Genomic DNA, 22610 nt, shown 5'->3' on the forward strand with positions numbered 1-22610 from the left:
GGCACGCGATGCAAAGGACGAGTCTGGACTCTTCAGCTTTTCGGTCTTCAGGTTGTTTATTATTTCTTATCTACAAAATTTTTCTGTCTGCTCAACAGAGGTCTGATCTGCAAGCAGTCACAGGCACTCTCTGACCACCCACGGGGCGGTCATGTCTTTTTATACTAAAATCTACGTACACAATATTTACTTTTATTTCTCAATGCTTTTCACTCATGTTAGCAAGTGCACCTTCACCATAAACCAATCCCCAAGCGCCAACATCATCACAGGAGATGGAGGACAAGAAGAAGAAAGAAGAAGGATGAGACACGCCTTGATCTCTCCATCTTGTCTCCATAACCCCCCTGTACTAAAAACCTTAAAGTCTGTATCTCATCCTCTAAATGTGTCTCTTTTACACCTTGTACTCTAAAGTGATTCTCTTGTCCTCAAACTCTTGTTACTTCTGTGGATGGATCAAAATCAAGCCACCAAACACTCTTGGCAACATTCTAGGATTTTCGAGACCCCCAAGGGTTCTCCTGGCATCTCTGGACATCGGGAACGATGTGCTGAGATCCCACACCTTGCTCCATGGGAAGTCAATCAATTTTCAGTGTGGGAATGTGAAAAATGGGGAGAGTTCCTAAATATAGGCCAAGAAAAGTCTTCCTTAGGGGCTGGGTTGCTGCCCAGCAGGCAGGGAACAATCCCATGGAACTGTTGGACACTCAGGGAGATTCCACACTCTCTGTTATCCACAAGCAAACGCTGCTGTGGGATGCACCAATGGGCTGCTAAAGGGAGCCAAAAAGTCTCATTTCACTGTGATTTGTTTGTGTTTTTATTGTGATGGACTTGTTGGGACAGAAAGCGTTATAAGGATTCTACAAACCAGAGCATTTTATACCTTGCCAGTTTGATTTTTGCTGAGTTTGTTCTTTATTGGGAAAATAATGGTGTGGGAAAGATTTTTGCTTTTATTCTATGGATGTGTAATTTTGTCTGAACCAATTGGGCATCAAGTGTTGTCTGGGATGGCTGAGACAGGAAATGGGGGGACCTGACCCAGGGGTGAGTGGGGCAGGGACACAGAGACTCCCAGGAGAGCCATGGGGTGCCCCAGGGTGGGGACTGTGCTGGGCTCTGAGTCACCCCAAAATCTGAGGCACCCCAGGAAGGAGCTGTGACCCCTGTGCCCACCCAGCCACTGCCCATCCCTGGCACACCCATTCCCCTGGGAACCCAACCATGGGACCCCCATTGCCTTGGTCTCTCCTCCCTGGGGACCCCATCCCAGGACTGACATTGCCCAGCCCCACCATTGCCTTGATCCCATCCCATGGGCTGCTTCTTCCCCAGAACCCCTATTCCCGAGGGTCCCCTTTTTCCCCTTGCACCCCCAGCCCTGGCACCCACACACCATGACCCCAAATCCCTGGGGACCATGTTCCCACAGCACCCCCATCCCTGAATGCCCCCAGCCATGGAGACTCCAATTCCCCTGGACCCCCATTCTCCTGGACACCCATCCTTGGTTCCCCACATCCCCTGAGCCCCCCAGTCCTGCCAAGACCATCCCCCACCATGTCCCCAGCCTGTGCCCACCATGTCCCCAGCCTGTGCCCATCTTGTGGCCACCCTGCCCCCACCAAGGGCCACCTCCATGTTGGGACAAGATGTGACCTCGCTTCCTTGCCCTTCATCCGAAGAGCCGCCAGCCAGGGGAGCGGTGGCCACAGCAGCGAGTGACAGCCAGTTGTCACAAGCCGTCCTCATGGATGGGTTTCGTGATGGTTCGTGATCTCAGAGTGCAAGAAGAACCAACACGGTCGAAGGGGGTTTGCAGTTATAATCAAAACAAATGCACCGTTATTGAAACAACCACAGTGAAAATGCCTTGGGGAGGAATTGGGGGAAAGGGAAAAATAAAAGGGAAAAGAGGGAGGAAAAAGAAAAAGGTATGTAGCTACCAAACGTAGTACTGCGAAGTCCTTCGGTGTCCAGCCGATGGAGTTCACCAGGTCACGTCCAGGGAGATCTCAGGGGTGCAGTCCATCTGCACTCTAATAATACCCTTTTCTGATGGGGGGAGGGGAATAGATCTTGAAACCGAATCAAAGGTAGTCTATTCTATCCTCGGGGAAAAGAATGGTATTTGGAAAGGGTACACACAGTCCATATTCTCTGCAGTGGGTGAGAGCCATTGTCTTTGTGGTCCAATGCTCCCACCTGCAACATCCATCCTGCTTTGGTCAGCTTGCCTCCCCCCGCACACCTCCCCGGGGTTGGGGGTTTCAGTCCCAGGCCTTGGAAAGTATGAGAGGGGGCCTTCTCACATAGGGGTTTCATGTCTGGGTTTTTCTCTGGTGAAGAGGCTTCTTACATCTCAGTTTGTCTGTCACTGTGATTGCAAACGAGCCAGAGGGGTCTTCTTAGGAGGACCAGCCAGAACTCAGGAGAAGTTCAGCCAGGCCAAGAGAAAAATCCCACAGCTATTGTTGCAAAAGGTCAGAATGTCCTTCTTTCTTCTTGTTGAGCTCAGTGTAGCATATAGTAGATACACCTGTGAAAACAAAACTTTAGCAATGCTCTCAAGTCTCGAGGCCTGGCTGGCATATGACTTTCTCCTACAGGGCTAGAGAGGGGGGTCTTTTCTTCAGTGGTCCCCCAATGATGATTGTGAGGCAGATGAGGGATATTTCGGACAGACTCGCACACCAGTCCACATGGCTGGCAACACTGGGATGGCCGGGAAGGTGGTGCTGCTCCTGTGGGATGAGTGCCCTGGGCATGGGCCTGAAAGCCTGGGGATGAGGATGGGAGGGAGCAAAGGGGGGCTGCAGGGTCCCCTGAGGTCCCAAGTGCCAGCAGTGCCAGTCCATGTTAGCCACAGTGGACATTGGTTGGACTGGGGATGTAGGGTGACTTTGGGGACAGGAACAGGGGCAGGAATTTGGGGATGGGGATGTGGGGACAGGAATGTGGGGACTGGCACCTTTGGGCTCCGGTAGCTGTGGGGATAGGGTGGGGGACAAGGGAACTGGGATGCAGGGACAGAAGGGGACACGTTCCTGTTCCCAAGGTATCTGTGCCACACAGATGTGGTGCACAGGTGGCTGTGACACAGAAATCTCCCCCTGCTTTGCCAAATCTTTTGGGGGCCACCCCCACGCACATTCTCACAAGAACTGCTGTCCACATGGGGACACTTCGGGGACAGCTCCCACACATTGTGCCACATGTGCCTCTGTCCCAGCAGTGCCACCCCCACCCAGCCCTGTCCCTTCTCCCTTCCAGCCCAGACCCTCGGCCTCGCTGGTGAATCCTTGGGGGATGCCATGGCCCCACCCCACTGTCCCCAGCCCCACACTGGCCCTGGCAGGCTGGTGTCCCCTGTCACCCACAGGTGCCCAGAACACCCAGCTCCTGGTGGAGCCCCCTTGGAGACCTGTGATGCTGTGGGACCGGGTGACACTGACCTGCCAGGGTTTGGGGACTGCTGGTGCCACCACCTGGTACAAGGACGGGCAGCACTGGGGGCAGCAGGGACCTGCCCATTCACTTTCACCGAGAGTGGCACCTGTGAGAGTGACAGACCCGGCACCAGGTTCAGCCCCCCTTTGGCTGTCTTATATGGTGAGGGAGGTTTGGGTGTCCCCAGCCTGGCACCCATGGGGACCCCAAGGGCTCTGGTTGGGCTCCACTCCATGGGTCACCTCCTGGTGTGACCAGAGCCCATCCCTTGCTCTGGGGACATCCCAGAGCATCCCAGACCGGGGGGATCCCAGTGTTGGCATCGGGAACCCCTGGTGCACTGGGTGTGACCCAGTGGGGAGGTCTTGGTGCCATGGGATGTGACAGGATCCCTCTTTGCCCCAGACAGGCTGGTGCTGCAGGTGCCTGCGCAGGCGCTGCTGGAGGGGGACACGGTGACCCTGCGCTGCTCGGTGCAGGTGGGCTCAGCCCCTCTCACCTTCACCTGGTTGCACAACGGGCAGGAGGTAGCCCGGGGTCCCATCCTGGAGCTCAGGGACATCGATGTGGGACATTCGGGCACCTACCGGTGTGTGGCCACCAACCAGCTGGACCTGCACTGCGTGTTCCAGGCACCCAGCACTGAGCTGCTCGTGGCTGTGACACTGCAACAAAGGTGGGGCCACACGGGGTCATCAGGGAGTGTAGGACACCCAGGGTTCAGGGTAACCCTGATGTGTCCCCTTCTGTTACTTGCAGTGGCCACAAGGGTCGGTGGGGCACTTTTGTTCCTGGTCCTGCTCGTGGGTGTCATTGTAGCCTGGCGCCCGTGGCACCACCTGGGTGGGTGACAATGGGGGGACAGGGGTCCCAGGGAGCTGTAGAGGCCCCCAGAGTTGGGGAGCAATAGGGCAGCACCCATAGCCCCAGAACTGTGGCCTTGGCTGGGGGTGCTGATGGGGTTTGGGGAGGTGCTGGAGGGTCCTGTGGGGATGTTGGGGGTTCTTTCAGGGGCCCTGGGGGTAATTGGGGGGGTCTCTCTCCCTGCCGGGCTTCGGATATTGAGGCTGAGTTGGTAGGGGGCACGGGGGAGGTTCATGGATTCTGGGAGCTCCAGAGATGTTTTGGGGTCCTGAGGGAAATTGGGGGTCCTGTGGGGGTTCACCAATCCTGAGAGGGGTCAGGGCCCTGGGGATCCCCCGAAGTCACTCCTCCCCTCTTTACTTTGAAGCTGCCAGGAAGCACCAGGAAAGGTGAGTGGGGGGCTCAAACCACACTCTCCCCTTTTACCACAACCCCCAAGACCTCCCATTCCCCCCCCTCCCCCACATCCCCTTTATTCCCTCGGGGCCCCCCGGATCCCCCAGCCCCCCCAGAGCAGGGGGAGGTGCTGTACACCCACGTCGTGGTCACCAAGAGGGCAGGGGGTGAGTACGGGGGGGACACACACAGAGGGACACGTCACCCACCAGTGTCACCCCACCCAGATCCCACAGCCCGTGTCTCTCGCAGCGTCCCCCTGTGCCACCACCCTCCAGCATCCGCAGGTGACCAACGCGGAGCTGCAGGGACCCCAGGGGCAAACATGAGAACTCGGTGACATCTACGGGAATGTGCTGTGACACTGGGGGGAACTGGGGGCACTGGGGGTCCCCACCCACGGGCACCCACTCGTGTCTGTGCTGCCACTAAAAACTGCCCCTCCTGCACCCCATGGAGGCACAAAGATGCCAAAGAGCTGAGAGAAGAACAATTTCCTGAGACAGTAATGAGAGAGAATAAAACCAACAGCAACAGCAACAAGGTTCAGAGTCCAAAGGATCCCAGAAGGAACGATTTCCAGGGAAAGCCCCCAAAAGGAAACAAACCTCAGACATTTCCCCCAGCATGTTTACTCCACCAGAGGAACCTGGCAGAGCTGTGGATCTTTGTTCCTCTGGGTGCCAAAGCGGCCTTCAGGAGGCTCTGGATTCTCATGTCCCTGTCCCAAACCCCTCCTCTGCCGTGTTCTCCTCACGATGATCTCACAAAGGCCCTGTGGGCGTTCTGGAGTCACCCCTTTTGCCACGGCAGTTGGGATCAGGCCATGGTACAGGGCAGGTTATCAGAGGCAGGAAAATTTGATGTCTGGAGACATTTTGGAACACCTGTGTGTGGCAGGGGTGGGTCAAGACTTTCATTTAAATGAGAAATCTCAGTAAAGGAAAGTGGGAATTTTCTCGGAATGGAAAGAAGACACATGTCTAAAATTTTTTAAATTTGAAAAATGATGAGGCTTGCAGGCCAAAATGTGGGAAAAGGAATAGCAGCTCTTTACCGGGAAATTTATAAAGCAGAACAGAAGAAACAACTCAAACCCAGAACTTTCCCTCCCGCTCAGCGCTGTTGGTTTTTGTGGCAGTTATAACCGCGGCCAGCAGGGGCCGCTGCAGGGAGCACTCCCGGCCAGCAGGGGGCGCCCCGCTCCAGCTCCATCCCCTCAGGGGCCATGGCGGCCTCGGGCGGGAGGGAGGAGGGGAAATCGCTCCTTTTGCAAACTCACGGCCACCAATCGGTCCCGGCACCACCACCGGCAGTGGGCAGAAGCCGCCAAGGCAGCAGGTTGGATCCCAGTGCCCACTGGCAGCGTAGCAGTGTCCCGGGGCCAGGCACACGCCCTGCACAACACCCGCGACCGCTCTCCATGATCCCGAATGGAAGGAAGGCAGCGCTTGACCCCAGGCAGTTTTCGGGTCCACAATAGCACCTCTGGTGGCTTTACACTACAATTCCTGCAAACCCTCAGCCTTTCACTTAGGTGAGAAATGTAGGCATGAAGTAGCTTTGGGGCCACCTGGAATCCAGACAGGGTCACTCCCCACAATGGCCAGAGTTCCTGCTCGATATTTCCACATTTTTCCCTCTTATCTGATGACCACAGCCAGAGGCCAAACATTCTTTCCATAAGGTTTCAGAAGGCCGCAGTTTTGTTCAAGAATGAAGACCTATTACAGCTTGTTGAGCAGAGTGTTCTTGTCTTTGCAGTAGTTCTGGGGCTCCCTCAGTCCCTTACCAAGAGGGACAAAATGATCAATTGCTGCATTTCCAGACTGGTTCCCCCAAACCTGCCCCTGCAGGGGCAGTTTCCAGCCAGCCCTGCTCTGAAAACCATCAAAGGCCCTCCCAGAGCCACTGCTTGGGCTCCCTTTGGGCTTTGTGCTTCTTGCAGGGCTGAGCAAACCACAGGCAGGGCCTTTTTCCCCCACAGAATTCTCACCTCTGCAGCAGCTCTAAAGCTGCCAGAATCAAAGCCAAGGGGGCAGGGGAGATCCTCAGGTGCTGGCTGCCACCTGGGGCTGGGCAGAGCAGGGCTGGGCAATGGCCATCCCTGTGCAGTGGGGCCGGACCATGGCTGGGCCCAGGCTGGGCCCCAGTATTAAATGGACACCCCAACAACATCAGCCACTCCACAATACACATCACTGTCCCAACACTAACAACATCACAATATTTAATCAACCATATCATCAATTATGTAATATCAATTCATATAATATACAGCAAAAGTCAACTTCCATTAACTTGTTTCTCACAGCACATACCGGTAAAGAACTCTTATTCCTGTTCTCACATCTTTGCCTAAAAGCCCCGTAATTTCAATGTTATAATAATTCAGAGTGATGGGGGTTGTATTTTCCATTCCAATGGAGGTTCCCACCTTGTTCAGCTGCCTTGACAGAGCAGAACAAAGAAACACCATTTCTGCCCGTTTAACCAAAGAGCTGCATTTTTGTCCCAGGAGCAGGGAACCAGGTCCTGTACCCCTTTGGAACTGGGACGGGCACTTTAGTGGGAGCACTGGGAGGGGGATTACAGAGCCACTAAGCACACTGGGGTTAAGAAGAACAAATCTGAATTTTATTTATTTCTTAACATATGCTACACATGAGGTGAAAAATTACTCTGTGGTTGTCCATGTGCTGGGAACCCTGTCCCTGGCGAGGCTTCACACAACAGAGAATCAGGGGAGAGAAAGCTTCAGTGATCAAACTGTGAGTGACCCCCACTGGCTGGTGGGACAGACGCCCAGGAAAACTCTCTGGGAAAAAATGCCCGGGAAATCCGGCTGTGGGAGGAGCCTTTGCAAATCAAAGCAGCAAACTGTGACACAACAGGAGCGTTTTGCTTTGGGTTTCTTGGAGGGATCAGGGGCTTGCTCGGAGGGTCAGCTTGGCCCTCTTCCCCTGTGGGATTCACATTCTCTGAACCTGGGAGAAGCAGTGAGAGAAGCAAAGAATGATCCAAAGAGTTCTTATCTGAGTTACTGCTCCTGTGTTTTTCACAAGTGGAATGCATTGTGGAACATTGTTTACCTGAAGGGAATTGGTAATTGGATTTTGGTGTGAGTGTTTTGATTCACTGACCAATTGAATCCAGATGTGTGTGTGTCAGGACTGTTGGCTGACAGTCATGAGATTGTGTGCAGTGGAGTGCAGTTGAGTGCTTGGCAGATTCAGTTAAAATGTAATGTAATATGGCATAGAATAATATAGCATAATAAAGTAAACAATTAGCCTTCTGATAAGATGGAGTCAGGTGCATCATTCCTCCCAGTCGTCAGGCAAAAATATCCCCGATACACCCCCCCCTCACCTTTTCCTCCCGGTGGTCCTTCTTCCCTGTCCGCACCCGTTCTTCCCTGCTTCGCTGCTTCCCCGAGGCAGCTCATTCCTGCTCCTCCTGGACGTTCCTTCATTGCTTCCCTGATGGAGCGGATGCTGCCTGCACCCACCCGCCGCCCCTGCCGCGTTTCCCACGCTGCCCACAGCCCCGAGCCTGCTGCACCTGCCCACGGCAGCCCCAGGCCGCGGCAGCCAGCCCAGAGCCACCAGTGCCCAGCACCAGCCCGCAGCCAGCCCGCAGCAGCCCCTGCAGCCATCGCTCGCAATGCCAGAGACACGCAGGTGCCGTCCTTGGAAATCACGCCCAGCCACTCACAAAAGCCATGTGGGCTCGCCCTGGCTTGCAGCACACACACTCCATCTGCCGAGCTGATGCCCACAGAGCGCCCGGGCTTCTTGTGCTAACGCTGTCCCTGTCTTCTGTTTCTCTCTCTGTCCTCTTCCCTTTCTATTGCCTTCTCTGCCCCTTTGGTAAGAACCCTTCCCCTCCTTTATCAATAAACAGTTCTCAGATATAATATTGCCGTGTTTGTGCTTCATTTTCATCTGACAAACCTTTCAGCAAGAATCCTCCCCGACTCCCCCTTTTACAGTGGGATGGGACAGGAGTAGTGGGAGGGGGAATGGGGAAGCCCTGGGTGTACTGCAAGCACTGTGGGGAGAGAATGGGGCAGTCCCTGAGGGTACTTGGGCACTTGGATGGGGCTGGGGAGCCCCTGCAGGTATGAGCAAAGGGATGGGGGAGCCCTTTGGGGGTACTGGGAGAGGAAATGGGGAGCACAGGGTGCCCTGTGTAGCCTCCCCCTGACCCATGACCACCTCCCTTGGAAGGATGGGCAACCACAGGAGCCATGGAGGGAGCACCCCCAGTGTCACCCAGTGCCTCCCGCTTCCCAGAGCATCACAACTTTTGGTGTAGATTGTCATAGATGTCACTGGGCTCCCACGGTTGCCTTTGCAGCTCCATGTACGTCGCCTGAGGATCCTCCAGCGGGGGTGCCAGGGGGTCTTGGAGGGCCCTGTGGGAATAAGGGGGTGTGTGGAAGGGGATGGGAGGTGCTGGGGGTTTGGGTAAAAGGTGTATCATGGCTGGAGGGGGCACCCACCTTTCCTGGTGCTTCCTGGCATCTGCGAAGGAAAACTGGAGGGGTGACTTTGGAGATCCAGGGGCCCCCATCCACCCCTGAGAATGCTGAACCACCACCAGACACACAATCCTCCCCAGGCCCCCCCCCAGTATCCCTGAACCACCCCACTTGCACCAACACCCTGAGCAGAGCCCCCAACATCCCTGCAGGACCCTCCAACAGCTCCCAGGGCTCTGAGCCATGGTCACTGGGGGCTCAGCCCCTCCCAAGTCAGGGGCTGTGGGTGCTGCCCTGTGGCCCTTCCTTCTCTGGGGCCCTTCCCACCTCTCTTGGTGACCCTTGTCCCCCCATTGTCACCCACCCACACAGTGCCACCAGTTCCAGGCCACAATGACACCCATGAGCAGGAGCAGGAACAAAAGGGCCCCACCGACCCCTGCGGCCACTGCAAGAAACAGAGGGGGACACATCAGGGTCACCCATGACCCCAGGGGTCCTGCACTCCCTGGTGACCCTGTGGGACCCCACCTGTGTCCCTGTGTGTCCCTGTGTCCTGCGGTGTCACGTCCAGGGCACCGGGGGGGATGGTGGCATTGGCCACGGGCACTGCGGGGACAGAGACAGGGCTGAGGGTACAGGGAGGGGCTGGCAGCCGGTGTGGGGGGACAGGGATGGGGGATGGGTGTGATGGGGGATGTCAGGGATGGGGTCATAACACAGAAGGGTGTGGGCACAAGGGGAGTAATAGAAGGACCAAGGAAATTTTTGTTGGGGACTTGGAGATGCCCAATCAGGGGACCCGAGGTGTCTGTGGGGGCTCCCTGTGCCCATCCCGCACTCCCTGTGCACCATGACATGGAGCCAGGTGCTGCTTTTCCCCACAACCCCCCCCTCAGGGTGCAGCTGGCAGCTGTAATTTCCCGAGTGGGAGACCCCCAGGGCGGGCACCAGCAGCTGTGGGGACCCCTGCGGGTCTCCCACCATCTTCCTGTCCCGGTAGAACACGTGCAGGAGGGGGATCGGGGCTGCAGGGGGCTGGGGGTGCTGAGGCAGCTGAGAGTCAGGGGGGACCCCTGGGTGGGCTCGGGGGGAGCCTCCAGTGCTGACACCAAGAAGAGCTCAGGGAAGGAGAGGGGAGCGGGAATTTTGTCCCCGAGTCCCTGGGGAGGGGCTGTGGGGGTGTCGGGGTGGGGACTTTGTGGTGCTCACCGTGCACTGTCACTGTCACTGGTGGTGACTCCCTCCACCCCCAGGGTCCCACCTTGCCCCTGCAGCTGTAGTGGCCACTGTGGCTCAGCTGCAGAGGGGACAGGGACAGCTCAGTGACATTGGGGAACACCCCCAGTTCCTTCCCCTCGTGGTAGAAGGACACCGAGGTGACCGTGCTCTTCCAATAGCTCCGGCAGCGCAGTGTCACCGTGTCCCCCTCCAGCAGCTCCCGCGCTGGCACCTGCAGCACCAGATCATCTGGGGGACAGAGGGGATTCATCACATCACAGGGATCTCAAGGGTCCCGCTGACATCGGGACCCTCACTGAGTCACACCCAGTGCACCAGAGGTCATCAATTCCACAAACAGGGTCCTCTCACTCAGGGATGCTCTGGGACGTCCCCAGAGCAGGGGATGGGCTCTGGTCACACAGGAGGTGACCCATGGAGCGGAGCCCAACCAGAGCCCTTGGGGTGCCTGTGGGTGCCAGGCTGGGGACAGCCAAACCCCCCTCACCTTCTGAGACAATCACAGGAGGGCTGAGCCCAGTGCCAGGTCTGTCACACTGGTAGGTGCCTTTCATGGTGACACTGAGGCGTTCAGGTCCCTGCTGCTCCCAGTGCTGCCCATCCTTGTACCAGGTGGTGGCACTGGAAGTCCCCAAGCCCTGGCAGGTCAGGGTCACCCAGTCCCACAGCACCGCCGGCCTCCAGGGGGGCTCCACCAGGAGCTGAGTGGTCTGGGCACCTGTGGGTGACAGGGGACACCAGCCTGCCAGGGCCAGTGTGGACCTGGGGACAGCGGGGTGGGGCCATGGCATCCCCTGAGGACTCACCAGCGAGGCCGAGGGTCTGGGCTGGAAGGGAGAAGGGACAGGGCTGGGTGGGGGTGGCACTGTGGGGACAGAGGCACGAGGGCAGGGGCGGTGGGTGCGTCCCTGAAAAAAGTCTCAGTGGGGGCATTGGTGTGGCACAGAGGTCTCGAGGACAGGGACACAGCAGCCAACCCATGCTCAGGCATGGGGACCCCTGTGCTGGCACAGGTCACCCCTGCCAGCCCTATAGCCACATTCCCATGACCCTGTGCCCATGGTCCCATTCCGGTGGCACCTGTCCCCAAGGCTCAAGCACATGGTGCTTGTCCCCTTGTTCCTGTCCCTGCATCCCTGTGTCCCTCTTCCCCTGTCTCTGTCCCCACAGCTGCCCAAGCCCCAAGTTTTCTTCTGTGTCAACCTTGTCCCCACAACTCCATCCTCCTGTCCCTGTCCCCACATCCCACCTGCCCTTTGTGTGTCCCGTGTTCCTGTCCCCATGGCCACCCCACAACTCTGGTCACACTGGGCTCTATGCCCTGCTGGCCTTGAGGACCCCAGGGGACCCCACAGCCCCCCTGTGCCCCCTCCCCTCCCTATCCCCAGGGTGTCAGGCGCGTGCCTGGGGCACTCACCCCACAGGAGCAGCGCCACCTTCCCGGCCATCCCGGTGTCCCCAGCCATGTGCACTGGATGTCACTCGCTGCTGTGGCCACCGCTCCCCTGGCTGGCGGCTCTTTGGATGAAGGGGAAGGAAGCGAGGTCACGTCCGTCCCCATGCGTAGGTGGCCCTTGGTGGGGGCAGGGTGGCCACAAGCTGGGCACAGGCTGTGGGCAGGGTGGGGACAGCCTGGGGACATGGTGGGGGATGCTGTTGTCAGGAGTGGGGGGCTCAGGGGATGTGGGGAACCAAGGATGGGTGTCCAGGAGAATGGGAGTCCACTGCAATTGGGGTCTCCATGCCTGGGTGCATTCAGGGATGGGGGTGAACATGGTCCCCCAGGGATTTGGGGTCATGGTGTGTGGGTGCCAGGGCTGGGGGTGCAGGGGGAAAAAGGGGACCCTCGGGAATAGGGGTTCTGGGGAAGAAGCAGCCCATGGGATGGGATCAAGGCAATGGTGGGGCTGGGCAATGTCAGTCCTGGGATGGGGGTCCCCAGGGAGGAGAGTCCAAGGCAATGGGGGTCCCATGGTTGGGTTCCCAGGGGAATGGGTGTGCCAGGGATGGGCAGTGGCTGGGTGGGCATGGGGGTCACAGCTCCTTCCTGGGGTGCCTCAGATTTTGGGGTGACTCAGAGCCCAGCACAGTCCCCACCCTGGGGCACCCCATGGCTCTCCTGGGAGGTTCTGTGTCTCTGCCCCACTCACCCCTGGGCTTTTTCCTGTCTCCCCGCATTTCCTGGCTGAACCATCCCAGGGAACAGCTGGGAGAATCCCAGGAAGGGAAAAAAGGGGTTGGGGGGTGCAGGCAGTGGTTTCAGGGCTGTGGGGGACGGGGCTCCCTGTCTGTGACCCCCCAACTCTTTCTCTTTCCTGCAGCGGTTTGTGCTGAGGCAAGGACATGAATTCTGTCCAGGGGGCACATCCAGAGGGGTCCAGCCTTTAGGGAAAAGGGCAGCTCTGCTGTGCTGACACCCGGCTCTTGTCCCAGCCTCTTGTCCCTGGGAGCTCCTCCTCGTTCTGGGGGTGCCACATCCTTGGGGATTCCTTTCCCAGAGGTGGCACATCCTGGGGTCCTCTGTCCTGGGTGGGCCTTGAGCATTCCCGCTGTCCCCAGTGGGTTCCTGTGACCTCTGGGGTGCCCAAACTTACGGAGGCATCTTTTATGACCTTGCCCTGATGATGGTAAATCCCAGGATCAAGCTGGTTGAATTCCCTGATGCCCAATTGCTTGGGACAATTTTGGGGTCATATTTTGGTCTCAGATTTTGAGATGACTCAGAGCCCAGCACAGAGCCCACCCTGGGGCACCCCAGGCATGTCCTGGGAGGCTCTGGGTCTCTGCCCCACCAATCCCTGGGCTTTTTCCTGTAACCCAAATTTCCTGTCTTAGCAATCTCAGGAAACACTTGATGCCCAATTGACTGTGACAAAATTATACAGCCATAGAAAAAAGACATAAATCTTTTCCTATACCATTATTTTCCCAATAAAAAACAAACTCCTCAAAAATCAAACTGACAAGGTATAAAATGCTCTGGTTTATAGAATCCTTTTAAACATTGCTTTCCCAACAAGAGGAAATCAAAACACAATAAAAACACAAATAAGTGGACATAAAAACCACAATAAAACCACAAACAAATCACAGTGAAATGAGACTTTTTGGTTCCCTTTAGCAGCCCCCTGCTGCATCCCACAGCAGCATTTGCTTGTGGATAACACAGAGGGTGGAATCTCCCTGAGTGTCCAACAGCTCCATGGGATTGTTCCCTGCCTGCTGGGCAGCAACCCAGCCCCTAAGGAAGCCTTTTCTTGGGCCATATTAAGGAACTTGTCCCATTTTTCTCATTCCCACCCTGAAACTTGTTTGACTTCCCATGGAGGAAGGGGAGAAGCTCTGTCCCTGCTTGGGACAGTGCACAGGAATCTATGGAAATGCCCCTGTGTGCCTCAGGGTCTGATTCCCTGGTAAATCCACTCCAGCCTGCCCTGAATTCCCCTGTCTGGGCACTCCCCGCTCCTGTTGTGACACCCCTGTTCCCCAGCCCCTGGTGTGCAGCCCCTGCTCAATATTTCCACACTTTTCCCTCTCTTCTGGTGTGCACATCCAGAACACAAACATTCTTTCCAGGAAGTTCCAAAGGGCTGAAGGTTTTGTTCAAGCAGGTCAGGTTGTTGAGAAAATCGGTGTGGGATTTGCAGCAGTTCTGGGGCTCTCTCAGTCCCTTGCTGAGAGGGACAAAATTATCAATTGCTGCATTTCCGGACTGGTTCCCCCACAGCTGAACCTGCAGGGGCAGTTTCCAGCCAGCCCTGCTCTGAAAACCATCAAAGGCCCTCCCAGAGCCACTGCTTGAGCTCCCTTTGAGTTTTGTGCTTCTTGCAGGGCTGAGCAAACCACAGGCAGGGCCTTTTTCCCCCACAGAATTCTCACCTCTGCAGCAGCTCTAAAGCTGCCAGAATCAAAGCCAAGGGGGCAGGGGGGACCCTCAGGGCCTGGCTGCCACCTGGGTCTGGGCAGAGCAGGGCTGGGCAATGGCCATCCCTGTGCAGTGGGGCTGGGCCATGGCTGGGCCCCAGCCTTGCATTGACAGGGGTCCCCAGGATGTGCCACCCCTGGGACAGGCACCCGGCCAGGAATGTGCAGGGACATTTCTGGAACTGCCACACCTGGGACAGGACCCCCCATGCCAGGATGTGTCACCCCCTGGGACAGGATCCCCCCAGGACAGGAGCCTCTGGATGTGCCCCCCCAGGACAGAACCCCCCTTTCCCATCTGACTCTCAGCACAAACGGCCTCTTCCTTCTTGCCCAGGAAAAAAGAAAGTGAAAGTGTTGAGGGGGCACAGCCCAACACCTCCATCCCCCACAGCCTCCCCACCCTTCCCTGCACCTCCTTCTCCCCATTTTCCCACTACCCTGGCTCCCCCCAACCCATTCCCTGCTCAGGTGCTCCCAGGGATTGCTGAGCCAGGAACGGGGGCAGAGGGGACGTGGCACAAAAGTGAGGAAAATAAGGAAAAAAAAGCAATAAAAACACAAAAAAGTCAAGGACAGTGGTGGGCACAGAGGCAGAGCTACCCAGGACCCCCATGTGATGCCTGCACAGGAAACAAGAATCCCAGGGGGGCTTTGCTTGCTCTCGGTCAACCCAAAATCAGAGGCACACAGGGAAGGAGCTGAGACTCCTGAGCCCATCCAGCAACTGCTCATCCCTGGCACCCCCATTCCTCCTGGAATCTAAACATGGGATTCCCATTCCTTATGTCCCCTCATCCCTGGGACCCCCATCCCAGTACTGACATTCCCCAGGATCTCCATGGCCCAGCACCCCATTCCCAAGGAACCCTCTCCTGCTCATTCAGTCCTCTGAAATCCCCCTAACTCCATGACCTTGATTTTCTCAGGAACGCCATTCCCATGGACAACCCCCATTCCCCCAGCATCCCCATCTCATGACCCCAAATCCTGGAGCCCACGCTCACCTGGGACTCCCATCCCTGAGTCCCCTCAGTCCTGGACACCCCCAGACCCATGACTCCCCCTCCTCAGGAACCACATTCCCCTGGACACCCATCCCTGGCTCCCCAAACCCACCGAGCCCCCCACTCCTGCAAACCACATCTCCCACCTTGTCCCACCCACCCTCATCCCCATCCTGTGCCCAGCTTGTGGCCACCCTGCCCCCACCAAGGGCCACCTACGCATGGGGACAGACGTGACCTCGCTTCCTTCCCCTTCATCCAAAGAGCCGCCAGCCAGGGGAGCGGTGGCCACAGCAGCGAGTGACATCCAGTGCACATGGCTGGGGACACCGGGATGGCCGGGAAGGTGGCGCTGCTCCTGTGGGGTGAGTGCCCCGGGCACGGGCCTGACACCCTGGGGATGGGGAGGGGAGGGGGCACAGGGGGACTGGGGGGTCCCCTGAGGTCCCCAATGGCAGCAGTGCCAGTCCATGTTACCCACAGTGGACCTTGGCGGGACTGGGGATGTAGGGTGGCTGTGGGGACAGGAATAGGGGGGCAGGAATTTGGGGATGGGGATGTGGGGACAGGAATGTGGGGACTGGCACCTTTGGGCTCATGTAACTCTGGGAATAAGGACAAGGGAACTGGGATGCAGGGACAGAAAGCGACAAGAACCGCAAGGATGTGGCCATGGGGATGGGATCATGGGGTTGGGATCATGAGCTGGTGGGGGTGACCTGAGCCAGCATGGGCTGTGTCTGTGGTGTCCTCGTGCCAGGGGTGTCCACAGTGTCCCCATGTTCTGCCTCAGCCCAGGGTGGCCTCAGTGTCCCTGTTCCCAAGGTGTCTGTGCCACAGGGATTTGGTGCACGCGTGGCTGTGACACGGACATGTCCCCCTGCCTCTCCAAATCTTTTTGAGACCACCCACACACACTTTCCCACAAGAAATGCTGTCCCCACAAGGACAGTTTTTGGGGACAGCCACCACACCCTGTACCCTGGTGCCTCCTTCCCTGCAGTGCCACCCCCACCCAGCCCTGTCCCTTCTCCCTTCCAGCCCAGACCCTCGGCCTCGCTGGTGAGTCCTCGGAGGATGCCATGGCCCCACCCCACTGTCCCCAGCCCCACGCTGGCCCTGGCAGGCTGGTGTCCCCTGTCACCCACAGGTGCCCAGACCACCCAGCTCCTGGTGGAGCCCCCCTGGAGGCCGGCAGTGCTGTGGGACCGGGTGACCCTGACCTGCCAGGGCTCGGGGAACGCCGGTGCCACCACCTGGTACAAGGATGGGCAGCGCTGCGGGCAGCAGGGACGTGACCGCCTCAGTGTCACCAGGAGTGGCATCTACAAGTGTGACAGACCCGGCACCAGGTGCAGCCACCCCGTGATAGTCTTAGATGGTGAGGGGGGATCTTTAATGATCAGGGTGGCCCCTGAGAGGTCAGGGTGGGCTCCACTCCATGGGTGGCCTCACACCCCTCATGTGGCGAGAGCCTGTGCCCTGCACACAGGGACATCCCAGTGCAGCCCAGTGCACTCCAGAGCACCCAGATGTCCCTGGTGCTATGGGCACCCACCTCAGAATGGCCTCATCAGTAAAATGTGACCTTCCTGTCCCACAGACCCACTGGTGCTGCAGGTGCCGGCGTGGGCACTGCTGGAGGGGGACACAGTGACAATGCGCTGCCGCTGCCGGTGCCAGCAGGAAAACCATCTCAGCAGGGTGCGATTTTACCGGGATGAGAAGGATCTCGGGGGGTCCCTCAGGGGAACCGAGCTGTCCCTGTCCCCCCTGCAGCTGCACCACAGCGGCCGCTACAGCTGTGCAGGATCGGTGGGGTCCTGGCAGCCACGGTCAGCACCAGTGACAGTGACAGTGCACGGTGAGCACCCCCATGGCTGGAACTCCAATATCTTGACAAACCCAAAGCCACTTCCCAGTGGATTCAGAGCCACAGTCCTCACCTCCCCTCTCCTTCCCAGAGCTCTTCTCGATGCCGGTGCTGGAGGGTCCCCCCACACCCACTGAGGGGTCCCCTCTGACTCTCAGCTGCCTCAGCACCCCCAGCCCCCTGCGGCCCCGAGCCCCCCTCCTGCACGTGTTCTACCGGGATGGGCAGGTGGTGGGGGGCCCGCAGGGGTCCCCGCAGCTGATGGTGCCCGCTGTGGGGGTCTCCCACTCGGGGAATTATGGCTGTGAGGTGCACTCCCAGGGTGGGGCTGTGCGGAAGAGCAGCGCCCGGCTCCGCGTCACGGTGCACAGTGAGTGCGGGGATGGGCACAGGGAGCCCCCACAGCCTCCTTGGGTCCCCCACAATGCCTGGCATCGCCCAGCCCTCCCTGATGCCTGCTCTGGGGTACCCAACCTTTCCCGGATCCCTCCCTGTCGTAGCACTCCCGTCCCACCTTGCCCGGTGCCAGCCCTGTCTCTGTCCCCACAGTGCCTGTGGCCAATGCCACCATCACACCCAGTCTCCTGTTACACCAGGTGCTTGCAGGTGACAACGTGACCCTGCACTGCTCAGTGCAGGTGGGCTCAGCCCCTGTCACCTTCACCTGGCTGCACAACAGGCAGGAGGTGGCCCAGCGTCCCCTCCTGGAGCTCAGTGACATCGAAGTGGGAGATTCAGGCACCTACCAGTGCATGGCCACCAACCAGCTGGGACAGGATGGGCACCGCGTGTTCCAGGCACTCAGCCCTGAGCTGGCCCTGGAGGTGACACCTGGCTCACCCTGGGTCACAGGTGGGGTCACACGGGGTCACCAGGGAGTGCAGGACCCCTGGGGTGATGGGTGACCCTGATGTGTCCCCCTCCATTTCTTGCAGTGGCTGCAGGGGTCGGTGGGGCCCTTTTGTTCCTGCTCCTGCTCATGGGTGTCATTGTGGCCTGGCACCGCTGGCACTGTGTAGGTGGGTGACAATGGGGGGACGGGGGTCATGGAGAGAGTTGGAAAGTGCCCAACAGAAGGGGGGCCATAGGGGGGCACCCACAGCCCCTGACTTGGGAGGGGCTGAGCCCCCAGTGTCCATGGCTCAGAGCCCTGGGAGCTGTTGGAGGGTCCTGCAGGGATGTTGGGGGTTCTATCAGGGGTTCCCCTCCCTGCCAGGCTCGGGGTTCTGGGGGCTCAGGCTGTTGATGCAAGTGGGGGGGTTCAGGGATACTGGGGGGGGGCCTGGGGAGGATTGTGTGTCTGGTGGTGGTTCAGCATTCCCAAGGGTGGATGGGGACCCCTGGGCCTCCAAAGTCACCCCTCCAGTTTTCCTTCGCAGCTGCCATGAAGCACCAGGAAAGGTGAATGCAGGCTCCAGCCATGATACACCTTTTACCCAAACCCCCAGCACCTCCCATCCCCTTCCACACATCCCCTTATTCCCACAGGGCCCCCCAAGACCCCCTGGCATCCCCGCTGGAGGATCCTCAGGCGACGTACATGGAGCTGCAAAGGCAACCATGGGAGCCCAGTGACATCTATGACAATCTACACCAAAAGTTGTGATGCTCTGGGAAGCGGGAGGCACTGGGTGACACTGGGGGTGCTCCCTCCATGGCTCCTGTGGTTGCCCATCCTTCCAAGGGAGGTGGTCATGGGTCAGGGGGAGGCTACACAGGGCACCCTGTGCTCCCATTTTCCTCTCCCACTACCCCCAAGGGCTCCCCCATCCCTTTGCTCGTACCTGCAGGGGCTCCCCAGCCCCATCCAAGTGCCCAAGTACCCTCAGGGACTGCCCCATTCTCTCCCCACAGTGCTTGCAGTACACCCAGGGCTGCCCCATTCCCCCTCCCACTACCCCTGTCCCATCCCACTGTAAAAGGGGGAGTTGGGGAGGATTCTTGCTGAAAGGTTTGTCAGATGAAAATGAAGCACAAACACGGCAATATTATATCTGAGAACTGTTTATTGATAAAGGAGGGGAAGGGTTCTTACCAAAGGGGCAGAGAAGGCAATAGAAAGGGAAGAGGACAGAGAGAGAAACAGAAGACAGGGACAGCGTTAGCACAAGAAGCCCGGGTGCTCTGTGGGCATCAGCTCGGCAGATGGAGTGTGTGTGCTGCAAGCCAGGGCGAGCCCACATGGCTTTTGTGAGTGGCTGGGCGTGATTTCCAAGGACGGCACCTGCGTGTCTCTGGCATTGCGAGCGATGGCTGCAGGGGCTGCTGCGGGCTGGCTGCGGGCTGGTGCTGGGCACTGGTGGCTCTGGGCTGGCTGCCGCGGCCTGGGGCTGCCGTGGGCAGGTGCAGCAGGCTCGGGGCTGTGGGCAGCGTGGGAAACGCGGCAGAGGCGGCGGGTGGGTGCAGGCAGCATCCGCTCCATCGGGGAAGCAATGAAGGAACGTCCAGGAGGAGCAGGAATGAGCTGCCTCGGGGAAGCAGCGAAGCAGGGAAGAACGGGTGCGGACAGGGAAGAAGGACCACCGGGAGAAAAAGGTGAGGGTGGGGAGTATCGGTGATATTTTTGCCTGACAACTGGGAGGAATGATGCATCTGACTCCATCTTTTCAGAAGGCTAATTGTTTACTTTAGTATACTATATTATTCTATGCCATATTACATTACATTTTAACTGAATCTGCCAAGCACTCAACTGCCCTCCACTGCACACAATCTCATGACTGTCAGCCAACAATCCTGACACGCACACACCTGGATTCATTTGGTCAGTGAATCAAAACACTCACACCAAAATCCAGTTACCAATTCCCTTCAGGTAAACAATCTTCCAAAATGCATTCCACTTGTGAAAAACACAGGAGCAGTAAATGAGATAAGAATTATTTGGATCATTCTTTGATTCTCTCACTGCTTCTCCCAGGTTCAGAGAATGTCAATCCCACAGGGGAGGAGGGCCAAGCTGACCCTCTGAGCAAGCCCCTGATCCCTCCAAGAAACCCAAAGCAAAACGCTCCTGTTGTGTCACAGTTTGCTGCTTTGATTTGCAAAGGCTCCTCCCACAGCCGGATTTCCCGGGCTTTTTTCCCCAGACATTTTTCCCGGGCATCTGTCCCACCAGCCAGTGGGGGTCACTCACAGCCCGATCACTGAGGCTTTCTCTCCCCTGATTCTCTGTTGTGTGAAGCCTCGCCAGGGACAGGGTTCCCAGCACATGGACAACCACAGAGTAATTTTTCACCTCATGTGTAGCATATGTTAAGACATAAATTCAGATTTGTTCCTCTTAACCCCCATGTGCTTAGTGGCTCTGCAATCCCCCTCCCAGTGCTCCCACTAAGGTGGCTTACTGGTGCCCGTCCCAGTTCCAAAGGGGTGCAGGACCTGGTTCCCTGCTCCTGGGACAAAAATGCAGCTCTTTGGTTAAACGGGCAGAAATGGTGTTTCTTTGTTCTGCTCTGTCAAGGCAGCTGAACAAGGTGGGAACCTCCATTGGAATGGAAAATACAACCCCCATCACTCTGAACTATTGTAACATTGAAATTACGGGGCTTTTAGGCAAAGATGTGAGAACAGGAATAAGAGCTCTTTACTGGTATGTATTATGAGAAACAAGTAAATGGAAGTTGACTTTTGCTGGATATTATATGAACTGATATTACATAATTGATGATATTGTTGATTAAATATTGTGATGTTGTTAGTGTTGGGACATGATGTGTATTGTGGAGTGGCTGATGTTGTTGGGGTGTCCATTTAATACTGGGGCCCAGCCTGGGCCCAGCCATGGTCCGGCCCCACTGCACAGGGATGGCCATTGCCCAGCCCTGCTCTGCCCAGCCCCAGGTGGCAGCCAGCACCTGAGGGTCCCCCCTGCCCCCTTGGCTTTGATTCTGGCAGCTTTAGAGCTGCTGCAGAGGTGAGAATTCTGTGGGGGAAAAAGGCCCTGCCTGTGGTTTGCTCAGCCCTGCAAGAAGCACAAAGCCCAAAGGGAGCCCAAGCAGTGGCTCTGGGAGGGCCTTTGATGGTTTTCAGAGCAGGGCTGGCTGGAAACTGCCCCTGCAGGGGCAGGTTTGGGGGAACGAGTCCGGAAATGCAGCAATTGATCATTTTGTCCCTCTTGGCAAGGGACTGAGGGAGCCCCAGAACTACTGCAAAGACAAGAACACTCTGCTCAACAAGCTGTAATAGGCCTTCATTCTTGAACAAAACCTGCGGCCTTCTGAAACCTCATGGAAAGAATGTTTGGCCTCAGGCTGTGGTGTGGAGAGCTTTGTGGATAATTGGCTAGCTGAGAAAGGGTAGAGTAGCTATAAGAATGTAAACATAGAAGCCAAATAATCATTAGAGCATAGAAGTAGGTGTGGTTGATCTAAGTGTGCTTTAACCAATAATGAGCTCAGCTTTTGCAATATGTATAAGCTTCATTAACACCAATATAAATATGTGTGAGCTATCAATAAACTTTGGGATTTGCTGTTCACGCATATTGTGTGAGGCAATTCCTCCGCCGATCACGACAAATGGTGACTCCGCGACGTGATAGCCGGTAGCCACGGTCGATCGGTGTAAGGAGTTCGGGTCCTACCACAGCCGAGGACAGCGAAAGCACTGCTGAAAAGGGGAAAGTGCCGCGCCCCGGGACCTCATCGGAGACCCCGGCCGATACGTGCTGCCGGAGCCTTGAAGGGCTGCAAGAAGCGCGCTGTTATCTTTAACATGGATAAAGAAAGGCAAGCAGCATATGATTTATTTACTAGCTTTTTACAAAAGCATAAGGTTAAGGGTATAGATTTGCAGAAAGAGCTTCCTGGGTTGTTAGCTCATGGGTGTGCACAGGGACTTTTTCGAAATCCTCACACAGTGCATGAGTTGTCCGAGTGGCGTATATTTGGGGATAAGTTGTGGCAAGCAGTCATAGATGATGATAAAACTGCAAGAAAGTTGGGAAAGTTGTGGCGAGTCGTGCATGATGAATTGTTGAAATATCAGGCGGAGGAAAGAGCTGCTCAGCAGGCTAGTGCAGCCCATGAAAAAAACAGGAATTACGGAGACTGGTTTGGTTCCCCATTACCCCCTGTTACGTCCACAGTCAATCTGCTGCCGGCATCGCCTTCTGCTTTAAACAGCAGTTCCCCACCGACACTGGCGCCTGCTTTAAGCCACGCTGCCCCGCCGACATCGGCGCCTGCTTTAAGCAACACAGCCCCGCCGACATCGGCGCCTGCTTTAAGTAGCACTTCCCCGCTGACTTCGGTTCCTGCTTTACACGGCAGTCCCCTGCCGGCACTGGCACCTACTTTAAGCGGCGGCTCCCCACCAACAGTAGCTCCTGCTCTAAACAGCAGCTCCCCGCCTCTAT

At 57.2% G+C, this 22610-nt stretch overlaps 2 protein-coding genes across 2 annotated transcripts; one reads left to right on the top strand and one right to left on the bottom strand.

Moving 5' to 3' along the window:
• Positions 1-9381: 9381 nt before the first annotated feature.
• On the bottom strand, positions 9382-11970 carry LOC139605493 (low affinity immunoglobulin gamma Fc region receptor II-like). Its single transcript, XM_071456998.1, has 5 exons — positions 11865-11970; positions 11254-11274; positions 10935-11165; positions 10418-10675; positions 9382-9814 (listed from the first exon to the last, which is right to left on the bottom strand). Exons 1-5 carry the CDS (start codon positions 11911-11913, stop codon positions 9684-9686), a joined length of 690 nt encoding a protein of 229 aa, XP_071313099.1. The 5' UTR covers positions 11914-11970; the 3' UTR covers positions 9382-9683.
• A 3680-nt stretch (positions 11971-15650) lies between these two features.
• On the top strand, positions 15651-18857 carry FCRL6 (Fc receptor like 6). Its single transcript, XM_071456711.1, has 8 exons — positions 15651-15743; positions 16420-16440; positions 16529-16759; positions 16982-17242; positions 17343-17621; positions 17858-18103; positions 18631-18652; positions 18740-18857. Exons 1-8 carry the CDS (start codon positions 15695-15697, stop codon positions 18855-18857), a joined length of 1227 nt encoding a protein of 408 aa, XP_071312812.1. The 5' UTR covers positions 15651-15694.
• The last annotated feature ends 3753 nt before the right edge of the window (positions 18858-22610 follow it).

The sequence above is a fragment of the Agelaius tricolor genome, unplaced genomic scaffold (genome assembly GCF_023055355.1).
Source record: "Agelaius tricolor isolate 1412-34295 unplaced genomic scaffold, bAgeTri1.0.p SCAF_66, whole genome shotgun sequence".
NCBI lineage: Eukaryota > Metazoa > Chordata > Aves > Passeriformes > Icteridae > Agelaius > Agelaius tricolor.